Below are 12,436 nucleotides of genomic sequence, written 5' to 3' on the forward strand. Positions count from 1 at the left end.
TTCCAGAGTCTTTGTGGGGAAGTAGAGACATGGTGGTGCTCTTATCTGTCTGAGCATGAGATGGCAGAAAGAGGAGGACCAGAGATAAGGGAAGGGGCAGGAAAACTGGGAGGAAGGTGGGGGTCCCAGTGCTGATGCTGGAAGCGTTGGCCTTGGTGAGAGCTGAGGTGTGCAGGTACAGTGGAACTCAGGTGTCCCCAGAGATAAGAAAGAGGCATATAGGAAGCAGGGCAGACCTAGGAGGGGCCCTGACCCAGCCTCCAGCTTCCTCCTGAACTCAGTCTGGGCAGGTAGGTATAAGGTTCCAGGTAGGGCCTGAAGAGTAGATGGACAGTCTTTTGGACTTGCCCTGTGGGCAGAGCTCTCTCTATCAGACTGCTTTGACTCTGAAGCCTCCAGGCCCAGGAAGAGCTGTTCAATGACTGAGGACCTTAAGATAGTCAGTGTGGAGGATCCCTCATCTGGTCCCAGAAGAGGAGGACATGGCTTACTGACAACTTCAGTCAATGTGGCTCTTTGCTTGGGCCCTTAGTTTCCACTGCTGCATAATGAGGAGATTGTCAGAGTGTTCCGGGGAACAGCAGACTTCTGGTACACAAGGCCATTGTCTTTCTCCCCTCTTTACTGGGCATCATTGCCAGAGAGCTCAAGCCGGGTGCACCGGAGTCCTTGCTCTTGCTGGGAAAGGCTGACTTATTCTCCATGCCCTCTTGATCATGGCCTGGATGGAGCTCTTGTTACTTACCTGCTGCCCTTATCTGGCCTGGTCTGGAGCCTCCAGACCCAGGCCAGGATATAGAGTGAAGGTGGCAGCTGTCCCCCACACCTGCACAGGAGCTGCTCAATGGAGTACTAGCCAGGGCCAGGCAGTCAAAGGGATAAAGACATCATGAGAGCAAAGCCAGCAGCTAGAACTGGCAACCAGCCCCTGGGAGGGATTGGGAAGTACCTAGAGGCACCAAGCTCTTTGTATAGCAGATAGCTACAAAACTAAACCCTTGAGACAGATCCCTTTGCTGAGCATGTCTTGAAACTACATCCTTCTAGGGACCTGGCCCTTTAGGCTCCCCTGGCCTGCTGACTCCTGCTCTTGTGTTAAGCCCCCATAGGGACAGCCAGCCCACAGATTCTCTGCAGCCTGGCTCTGTGTCTAGTAAGGGACCTGTTTGTCTCTTGTGACCCTTTAATTATCGAGAAGGGGCAGAACCTGCCCTGTGGGAGAAGGCCTGTGCTGGGGAGGGAACAGAGATCATTCTCAGACTGCTGGCACAGGGCTTGCCTTGGGTGACAGGCTAGAGGTGAGAGGTGAGGCCTGGTCATCCACCTCTTGGTGGTTGACATGCAGAGCTAATCCTTATGAGATTCTAGGAGCGAGGTCTAATCTGACCTAGCCTGTGCCCTGCTTGTGCCAACTCCAAGGTGGCTCTATTGCCCAAGACACCCACCATTCATACAGCACAATGCTGTACCAGCAGCACCTCTAGTTTAGATGGCAGCCAGAAGCCAGCTCTCATTACCACTCATCCTATCTCCCACAATGGGAAATGCTTCAAGAGGAAGCCTGCCTCTGGTGTGGCCAAGCAATGTCTTGTGGGTCTATGTGCTTGGGCCAGCCTGCTGTAAGTGTTAAGTTATAGGTATCTTCAGTCTTTGTCTACTCAGAGGCCAGCAAGCTGGGGACATGGGATCCTGGCTGCCTGCCAGGCTCACTTTCTTGATAATGGAGTCTGGGATATGGTCAGTTTGAGACCAGCCTGGGGAATGGGGTGGGGCTTGAGGGGGATCCCAACAGTCAGCAGAGGGAGTCCAGTTCTGGGCTGGTAGAACAAACAGGCTCCGGAGTCAGGGATACTGCCTATGGCTGTTGTCTGGAAGAACCCTTGCTGGAAGAGCCCAGGCCAGGTGAGTGGAAAGCAGATATGCCATGTGGAAGTCAAGAGGCATGGCTAGCCTACATGCATGTGGGCAGCCTCTGTGACCAGGCCTTGCTGGCTGCTTTGTCCAACCCCTTGGACATGGCCACATCAAGCAGTGTAGGTGAATGAGAGGGCTGGGGACAGGCAGCAGATGGGAGGAGGAACATGAATTCTGGACAGTGGCAGGACTGGAGTAGAGCCATCATCATGGTGTAGTGAGGGAAGTCAGGCCAATGCCACCACTTGTACATGGCTCACATGCCTAGCCACCCACAGGGTTTCTCTCTGTCTCAAAGCCTTTATACCTGCTGCTGTCTGCCTAAGTCTCTGCCTTACCTGTTCGCAGAGGAGTCAGGGCCACCTTGGGGCCCCCAGTTCCTCATCTGGGCCTGTTGTTTTCTTGTTAACCTGATCATCTCTGTATTTATCACAATCTAAAATTTTCTACATTAATTTTTTTTCTCTTTGTTTATCACCTCTCTGGTACATGCTGAGCTATCAGGGCAGTTCTGTTTTTGTCCCCCAGGTATATATACTTCACTAGGAATGCAGGTTAACACCAGGAGTGCTCAGAAATGGTTTCCTACTTAGATGAAGAGAGGGCTGGTCTGACTGCTGGCCTGATTACCTTCCTAGCCTGAGAACCTAGAAGAATATACCTCTGGACCCTGGCCTAGAATCTCATCCCACACAGCCACCTTGCAGCCCAGAAGCCCTGTACCACCTGGAGACATCTGGCCCCCAGTACAGGCCATGCCTGCTTCCAGCAGAGACCCTGAGTATCCCAGATGGTTCAACCTGCTTTGATGTATCCTGAAGGACACCAGAGAAGGGCATATGTTAACTCTTGGGAACAGTAGGCTGCCAACTACCATCCCACCCCAGAGAACCTGCAGAACAGAGAAAGTGTCTGTGTGCCAGAATCTGTGCAGGCCATCTGAGAAGCTGACAGCCACCAAAGAGATGGAGCCTCGGGCTGGGGGAGAGGTGAGAAACTTCTTGAATATGGGGTACAAGTCTGACTAGGAAAGGGTACTGTGAGCACTAGGGACAATGACACTTGCTAGGAGGCAGAGCCCCCTCCATCACAAACCAAATCCAAGTCCCATGGAGAAAGTATTGAACGGGGATATATATATATATATATATATATATATATATATATATATCCAGATATAGATAGATGATAGATAGATAGATGATAGATAGATAGATAGATAGATAGATAGATAGATAGATAGATAGATAGATAGATAGAAGATAGACAGATATCCAGGCCCCACCTGATCAGGTCCTACAGGAACCTGATCAAACTGAGCTCTGAGCTGTCCCCAGCTGGGGTCAAGCAGTATGTGGCAGCTCCCCACATTCTCTGGCTCAGGTCCTGGAATTATCTGGGTGTATCTCATCTCAATTCTCCTATGGTGGGGCTGCAGGACTTGGGGATCAGAAGGCACTGGGGACTGATCCACGGGACCTGAGCTGTCTAGTTACCCTCCCAGCCTTTCTGCTTCAGATGAGGCACTTAACTCTTGTTAAATCACTAACTCCTTGGTGAGTAACATCCCATGGCCTATGAACAGGTGGGAAGTACAGACTCTCAGGCTCAACCCTGCCTGTGGGGCCCATCTTGTCCTGGGGATTCCAAATACCTCCTCTCCATCTTCCTCACCCTACCACAGAATCACCTATATAGGTCACCAGGCTTCTCTCTGAGTGAAGGCTCCTCTTTCTTCTCAGGCTCTCCAGGCACCAGAGGGGGTGCCTTTCAACCCTTTGATGCACTCAGGACAAAAGGTGCAAGCTCCCAACCACACCTCAGAGTGGTTGGAAAGAGGATGGGTATGGGGCATGGAACAAGGCTGTGTAAAGGTTCTCAAGAAGGACAGGATGAGTGGACATTGCTTGGGGCATGCCAAGAGCTAGACAGATGAAGTTGCCTGGATCAGTCCACCCACTCCAGCATGCAACCCGACCCCACTGCCCAGGGAACCCCTTACTCATCTCTAGAACCCCTTCACTCGCCCCACCCACAGGAGCTCATTCCCCTCCCCATCCCCACCCTACCCCGCCCTCTCCGTCCTACCCAGGCGCTAGCATCGCCCCGCCCCCTACACACACACACACACACACACACACACACACACACACACACACCCTCCACTCCCTGCCTTGCTTCCCCGCGGAGCTCCCAGAGCTTTAGAGACAGAGCGCTCGAAGCCCGAGGGCGCCACCAGGCAGCTGAGTGTCCGCTGCTGCCGCCTGCCATCTACCTCCTGCACGGGCGCCCCGCTCCGCGCCAGGTCTCGCTCAGGTCTGTCTGTCCTTCCCTCAGGATGTCTCCATTGCAGCTGGTGCCTGGGGTCCCGCCACTCGCCCCCTGCCTGCGGTGCGCCGGGTCCCCACGCTTCCTTGGACACCCGCGGGGCTCACCTGCCTCTGCCCCAACCCCTCTCGGGTCTGCTACCCAAACTCTGGGCTGCACCCTTCCGCCCCTTCCCCTCTCAGTCCACCGGCCTCGGAGACCCGAAGGCCACCCACCGTACCTAGGTCTGATTAGAAGCCACAAGGCACCCAGATAGTCTCGTTCGGCCCCCGCCCTCCTGGGTCTGACCTCTCTGGCTCACGCCTTGGGGCGCTCGCCCCCAATTCCTTGGAGGGTTGCAGACTGGGCCGGCAAAGAGGCCACGGGAGCTGCTGGCTGCAAGGGGAGGTGGGAAGGCGCTGTGCAGGTGTCTGGACGTCTGGCAAGCGAGGTGGGTCCACTGTTGGGGGCTGCGGCTGCAGCGTGCGCTCCCAGGTCCTTGGGCGGAGGGCAGAGTGGTGCCAGCCCTAGGCACATACAGACACCCTGGGGGTTCTGGGGTCCTTGCGACTGCCTGCAGGGAGCGGGGAGCTCGGGTGTACCTCTGCCGGTTGGGAAGCCACCTGGCTGCGGTGGGACACTTATGTCCTCAGGTCCGCAGATCCTCTGGCCATCTCTTAAGAGGGATTCAGAACGCCCTGGAACTTTCCCTGGAGTGGGCCTCTCCCCTCCCCGCCACCAGCGGCTCATCTCAGGGTGATGAGGGCCAGGGCCCCGGGTGCCCAAAGTCATGTGTTGGGGATATTGCTGAGCGACAGAATGTGTGGCAGGGTGGGATGGGGCGCGGTGGGGGGTCTCCAGTAGCAACAATGACCGCAAGCCACTATTGGGTCCCAGTCAAGGTCCAGGTTTCTGAAAAAGTGGGCTGGTAGTGGAAATAATCCTAAAATATCTTTAAGGCATAGTAACCTATCTGAGGTCCTGCTCAACACTGGGCAGTCCTGACCTCCCGGTTGCTGCTGTACTAGACAGGCCCACACCTGCTTCATTTCCCCCTTGCCCTGACCCAGGCTGCCTTTAGAAGTGGAGTGTGTTTGAAGAAGGGGATGCAGGATGGGCAGGTCTGACTCCAGGCCCATCCTCAGCAAAGCAGGACTGGAGTCAGAAACATAAAGGATGGGGAGGCCTGATATTGCAGTCCCAGGTGAGGGAGGGTCCAAGGGCCTTTGCCCAGAGCTGTGCCTCCAGCAGCCTTTCCAAGACGCAGTTCCTGAGCTTGTAGGCTGTTGCTAACCTCCCCTCTCATTCCCAGGCTGGCCTGTGTGTCCCCAAGCCCCTAAGACAGTCCCACTGGGTTCTAAACTCATGCAACTCTGCATTTGTTTGGAGTTGCTGACACCTGAAGCCAGGGATCAGGGAGGCACTAAGATGCCAAGATCACAGGGCAGGTGCTGAGGTGGACAGGGCCAGTGCCTTGGGGGTGGGGTGGCCAGGAAGGGGACTAGCTGTGCAGGTCTGGCGGGAGGAGGGGGGCGCCTCTGGGTGTGAAACCCCTTGGTTGCCTCCTTCTTCCCCATGGGTTGGAAAGGCCTGGGGGGCAATTTTCCCCTGAGCATGTAGTCTTATGAATAAGAAGGTTGCTCTTATAGTTCTTGCAAAAATATGTTACAAGAGGCAGGCACAGTGTTGGAGCCTATTTTGCTCTTTGCTGCTCTGAAGTGTGACTGGAGAGTTGGAGTGTTTACATAGATGGCTGGGGCTGGCAGCCTGCTAGGCCCTTTCTGGACTCTAGGCAGCAGTGGGGAGGGGGCAGCCTCAGAGGAGCCCTGAGCAGATGAAAGCTACTGGCAAGACCAAGAGTTTATTGGACTTAAGATGAGTCATGTGTTCAGGAACCGCTGCCCCAAGCCTGCCAAGGCCTGTCGGGGAGGCCATGAACCTCTCTGTCTCTCTTTCTGTCTCTCTTTTTCTGTCTCTGTCTCTCTGTCTGTCTCTCTGTCTCTGTCTCTCTCTGTCTCTCTCTCTCTCTCTGAAAACCCATCTTCAGGGACTGCTTCATCACCTTCCACTCAGCCTGCCTCAAGTCTCCTTGGTCTTGGGAAGAGGTGACCCAAAGGCCTCTCTGCAGGTGTCGGTGTATCTGCCACACATGGACTGACTTCACTGTTCCTGGCTGGCTCTATACTGTGGTCCTTTTTATTATTGTCTTTGCCTTTATTTTTGTTTGATTTTTAGAGAGGGTCTCCCTGTAGCCCCAGCTGGACTGGAACTTGCTGTGTAGACCAGTCTTGCCTCAGTCTCAAAGATATTTGCCTACCTCTGCCTCCCGAGTGCTAGGATTAAAGGTGTGCACCACCACGCCCTGTTAGACTGTGCCCCTTTTAAGGTTGGGTTGTGACAGTTGTCCACTGGACCTGTGAGCATTACTTTTAAAGTTCCATGTAAATGGTCCCTGAGTCCAGGCCTTGTGAGCTAGTCAGCAACTGCCTGCTGGCCTCCAAGGAAGTCCCTGTCTGAGTATCTGAGGAGAGGCTGCTCTCTCAAATTCTGACTATGGATGATGTGGGCTCCAGTTGAAGCCATTCTTATCCTCAATGCAGCGACACCCTTCCAGATCATAGTGTCAATGCCAGCAGAGGGACTTAAGCACTTACTCAGCTATAGCCATCCCCCAAACTTGCTAGCCGAGGATGAACTTGAACTTCCAAAACATCCAATCCCCTGCCTCCACCTCTCTCAAGTGCTGGGACTTCAGGCATGTGCCAGTACACCTAGCTTATGCAGTGGTGGGGATCAAACCCAAGTCCTCATATATGCTAGGCAAGCACTCAACCAACTGAGCTACATCCCCAGCCCTGACCTTGGCCTTTTTAGTAAATAGGGTTTGTCACACACTTCCTGCCTTCTCTTTGCTAATGGAATAGTGATATTATCACTGTTTATGGTGTTTCCATCATGTGTTCCTGGCATTATCCAGGATTTTCTCTTTATGTGACTCTCTGCAGATCAGTGGTGATGCTGGTATACTGTATCTTAATCCTGCCGGGGACAGGACTGGTCTGGTTCTGGAGGAGACATTTAGCATCCTTTTGGTGATGCATTCCCATTCTCCCATCTTGACTTCGTGGCCCCTGCTTGGCCTTCCTGTCTCTGCCATGTTTGTGTCTTCTCAGTGTCCTTTAGAGTCATCTACTTCATCGATTCTTTCTTCACTACTATCCAGACTGGAGTTGGTCTTGGGTTTCTTTTTATTGTTGTTGTTGTTTATTTAAATGACTGTATTTTTCATGCCCAAGAAATGTGACATTTAAAAAGAAATACCTGTTTTATTTACTTCTTAAAAGTCAAATTTATTTAATAATATTTTACCTATTCCTTACTTAAGGATCCTACACTTACTGAAAAATGCTCCAAGCATACTAGTTAGGTCTTATTTTTATTTCACCTGAAAACCCACTGATCCTCTTCTCCTTATTGATTTTCTAGGTCATATTCCTTAGCATCCATGAGCCTTGAGAACTTGGAAACTTTGTTGTATTGACTTGTGGGAAAGGTTTTCATTTCCTTGTGCTGCTATTCCCTCTAGGCTCCCTGCACCCCAGCCTGCCTTTCCTCGTGTATTTATTTTATTTTATTATTTTGTTATTTTATTTTATATGTATGAGTGTATTGCCTGCATGTGTATATGTGCACCTATGTTGTACAATGCCCACAGCTGCTATATGGGTGCTGGGAATCAAACCCAGGTCCTCTGAAAGAACAGCCAGTACGCCTAATCACTGAGTCATCACTCCAGTCCCTTTCCTCATTCTTTAGATTGCAGTTGCCTTTCCAGGCCCTGGTGTCCCCAAGACTAGGTTCTACCATGACAGCTGTTGAGGTGTTCCCACTCTGATATGATTCAGGCTACTGCCAATCAGCTGAGCTGATGCAGGGCTATGGGACAGCATAGATAGTGGACAGCCTGGCTCAGGCTCAGGGAGCCTGCCACCCCATGGCTTGTCCCTCATCTCTGTCCTCCTAGCACTTAGGTTCCTTACTGGCCGCCAAGTCCCAAGCACCATCCCTGCCCAGCTCTTTCCTCATCAGTAGTGGAGGTGTTTATTCCTTTTGGGCATCTCTGTGTTTCTGTTTTGCCTTTTAAAAAATGTCTTTATTGGCGCTGGAGAGATTGCTCAGTGGTTAAGAGCACTGACTGCTCTTGCAGAGGACCTGGGTTTGATCCCCAGCATCCACATGGTGGCTACAAACCGTCCTTAACTCCAGTTCCAGGGGAATCTGAAGCCCTCCTCTGACCTCCACGACATTGTATGACACAGGTGCACTCACATACATGCAGGCAATATAGTCATACACATAAAATAAAATAATTTTTAAAGTCTTTATTAATTTGCTTGCATATGTGTGTGTCTGCCATGTATGTAGGGGTGCCAGTGGGAACCAGAAGAGGATGTCAGATCCCCTGGAGCTAGAGTTATAGGCAGTTGTATGCCACCCAACACGGATGTTGGGAACTAAACTCATGACCTCTGGAAGAGCAGTGAGAGCTCTTAACCACTGAGCATCTTTCTAGCCCACGTCCTTGTTTTTATGAAAGACTTCAAACACAGAAAAACACAAAGCATGAATGAGTGTGTGCACCTGACACTCATGTACCAGGGTCTGTCCTCCCACATCTGCCTCAGTACTCTGTCTATAAAACCCAAGTGCCTGCCCTGTGTCCTCCCTCCTCCTTTTGCTTCCTGGACCTCAATTCTTCCCTTGGCTCTGCCCATGGTGGGCTGCCAAGTGTGCCCCCTCCTGTGCTATGCCCTCAGCCTGGCATGTTCCCTCTGACTGTTGTGCACTTTCTTTGTGTTCACTTGTTCGTGGCCTCTGTACAGTGCAGGGAGACCTGGCACCTACCTGTTCCACATTGTGCCCTCAGCCTGGGGCTTAAGGATATCTGTCATTGCTGTTCAGAAGATAGACCTTTGTCCTAGCCAGGCAGCTCCCCTTAGCCCAGCATCATCTGTTCTAGGGTAGAAAGCAGAACAGCCACTGTCCACTACAGGGACTTCTGAAGTCATTGCTATACAGACTCTCAGGTGCTCCTAGGGGTGGGGATGGTGGACACTGCCTACCAGCAATGGCATTCCCTAGAGTCAAGTGGATGCCAGCAGAGCCTCCTATGGAAGGGGGACCCTGCCACAGAGAGTCCAGCTTTCGACTCACCAGCAGAGCAAGACTGGGACACCACACATGCTTTGTGTGATGGACTTGCTGCAGCCGCAGTATCTCACCTCTTCCTTGCAGTCTGGGACCTAGGGAGTTTATGCCCCCTAGGCCTCTGCGGCCTTCCCCTCTGGGATTCTGAGAGGTTTTGGGGAAAGGGTGCAGGATGACAGAAGCCAAGCTAGGGAAATCCCAGGGTACAGGTCACAGGGATGCCACCATTGTTATCAGTATCAACAGATAACCCCCCTCTTGGCTCACTGAGCTACCTGCCCCTCTGTCCCCACAGTGGCTTCTCCTTCCTCTCCAGCTTGTTTTCCAAACAATTTGCTTAATGTAATTCCAAGCCAAGTTGAACATGACTAATGGTGTTTACCCACTACCGCCGGGCAGGGGACGGCTGGAAGGAATGTGTCCACTCACTGAAACCTCTTCTCTTGCAGAGGCGCACATGTGCTGGCACTGGGCCTAAGGCAACCATCATGGAGCCCCTCTTCCTGGCCTCCACACCTGGCCTAAATGCCTCGGCTGCTTCTGGAGGTGACCATAACTGGACGCTGGTAGGGCCTGCACCCACCATGGGAGCTCGGGCAGTGCTAGTACCTGTGCTTTACCTACTGGTGTGCACTGTGGGGCTGGGCGGCAATGCACTGGTCATCTACGTAGTGCTGCGGCATGCCAAGATGAAGACGGTCACCAATGTGTACATCCTAAACCTGGCTGTGGCAGATGTGCTGCTCATGCTGGGGCTGCCCTTCCTGGCCACACAGAATGCCATCTCCTACTGGCCCTTTGGCTCCTTCTTGTGCCGCCTGGTCATGACATTGGATGGCATCAACCAGTTCACCAGCATCTTCTGCCTAACGGTCATGAGCGTTGACCGCTACCTGGCTGTAGTCCATCCACTCCGCTCTGCACGGTGGCGTCGCCCACGGATAGCCAAGCTGGCCAGTGCTGCTGTCTGGGCCTTCTCACTGCTCATGTCACTGCCACTCCTGGTGTTTGCAGATGTTCAAGAGGGCTGGGGCACCTGTAACCTGAGCTGGCCGGAGCCCGTGGGACTGTGGGGCGCGGCCTTCATCACTTACACATCTGTACTGGGCTTCTTTGGGCCTCTGCTGGTCATCTGCCTGTGCTACCTGCTCATAGTGGTGAAGGTGAAAGCTGCAGGTGTGCGGGTGGGATCCTCACGGCGGAGGCGCTCAGAGCGCAAGGTGACTCGCATGGTGGTAGTGGTGGTTCTGGTGTTTGTGGGCTGCTGGCTTCCCTTCTTTATTGTCAACATTGTCAACCTGGCCTTCACACTGCCTGAGGAGCCTGCCTCTGCTGGCCTCTATTTCTTTGTGGTGGTCCTGTCTTATGCTAACAGCTGTGCCAACCCCCTGCTTTATGGCTTTCTCTCTGACAACTTTCGTCAGAGCTTCCGGAAGGTTCTGTGCCTGCGCAGAGGCTATGGCATGGAAAATGCAGATGCCATGGAGCCACGGCCAGACAAGTGTGGTCGACCACAAGAGGCCATACTGCCCATGCCCAGCTGTGAGGCCAATGGGCTCATGCAGACCAGTAGGCTGTGAATGGCCCAGCAGCACGAGGATCCCATGGGGCCTCCACAATGTCTTCTGCTGGAATGTGAGAGTGTGTTGAGGTATGCCCACACCAGCCTGTGAACTGGACCATCCTTGGTGGGAATGTGAAGACAAGGCTGTCTCAAGCCAAGCTGTAGGTGAATACAGCACACCCATCCTGTGGTGACTGACCATCTCTCCCACAAGAATGTTCTGCTGGGCCAGGATCTGAGGGTTGGGAGAGCACATGACAGGCCCAGCAGAGAGAAGGGCTCAGCTCTGCCCCTGAAAGTATGCAAGTACCTTCACCTTACTGTGGCACATTCTTTGTCTGCCTCCCAGGCCAGGAAGTGATTTTCCAGGAGGAGCCAGGGTAAAGAGGCTGTGTTGAGATGCTGGCCCCAATGCACTGAACTTGTGCCCTTTGTCAGGAAAGCTCCATGTTCTGGTCAGCATAGAGTGCTGTGTGGAAGGAAAGGCACCCATATGTACTAGGCTCTAGCCTCTGCTCACAGAACTTCCAGGCCCTCACCAGTCCTGTAGCTGTGTGGACTTTGAGGGTGACAGTTGAAACAAAACTGCACTAGCTTTGGGACAGAGGAGACTACCCTGCCATACTCTCCATCTTCTTGCAGACTGAAGCCTCCAGCTCTGTAATGGGATTGGGTGCACAGGGTAGGCACATGGTTGAAGAGTGAGAAGAGGGATGGACATACCAGAATTCATTCTGTCCAGAGTGGCCCAATGAGTGTGACACTGGAGAAGGGCCCTGCTGGAGGCTTCCCTGACAGTGAAGACTGTGAGGACACACAAGGGACTGTGTGCTTTGAGATGCAGAGTGTCTGCGCCTGGAGAGGCAGGGTGAGCAGGCAGTAGGTAGGAACTGCTGTGAGCACAAATACACCACAGCCTGGAAAGAGTGCAAATACCAGTGATTGCCAAGCCCCTGAGGAATGTGCACTCTCTCCCTAGCCACCCCCTGCAGCTTCTCTGCCCCCAGACCAAGAATGGGCTCCAAGGGTCCCCATGTCCATATCTTTCAGGGGTCTCTTAGGGTACTTTGGGCCTCTCTGAGACTACAGGAGGAAGTCGATTCAATTACTCCACTGCTCTGGTCAGCTCTGCCTGGCAATACGAGGCTCCCTGGGAGGTATTAGAGGCAAGGCCAATAAGACTGAACAGGGGAAAGGCAAGGGGTCTCAGACTGGCCCCCAGACAGATATCAAACCTGGAAATGCATTCCTGTCCCCTAATAAATTAGATAATAAATATTTGATTCTTTCCCAAAGCAGCTATTTTCCCTGGAGACAAGTGACGTCAGCACAAAACAAACCACTGTGGGTGCAACATTGCTGGTCCCCAGCATGACAGAGCTGATCTCAGATAAGGGTCTGGAAATCCTGGCTGGAGGTAGGGAGCAGGGTTGGTTTAAGAGG

General features: G+C 52.9%; 1 protein-coding gene across 1 annotated transcript; it reads left to right on the forward strand.

The window, feature by feature from the left end:
• The first annotated feature begins 9,844 nt into the window (after positions 1–9,844).
• Sstr5 (somatostatin receptor 5) lies at positions 9,845–11,009 on the forward strand. The gene has a single exon (XM_008856160.1). It carries the CDS (start codon positions 9,918–9,920, stop codon positions 11,007–11,009), a length of 1,092 nt encoding a protein of 363 aa, XP_008854382.1. The 5' UTR covers positions 9,845–9,917.
• Positions 11,010–12,436: the final 1,427 nt, after the last annotated feature.

Source organism: Nannospalax galili, unplaced genomic scaffold (genome assembly GCF_000622305.1).
Source record: "Nannospalax galili isolate Female #2095 unplaced genomic scaffold, S.galili_v1.0 scaffold668, whole genome shotgun sequence".
Classification (NCBI taxonomy): domain Eukaryota; kingdom Metazoa; phylum Chordata; class Mammalia; order Rodentia; family Spalacidae; genus Nannospalax; species Nannospalax galili.

Excerpts from the sequence above, each read along its gene's own strand:
- Sstr5 (XM_008856160.1), top strand. The coding sequence starts at position 9,918 with ATGGAGCCCCTCTTCCTGGCCTCCACACCTGGCCTAAATGCCTCGGCT.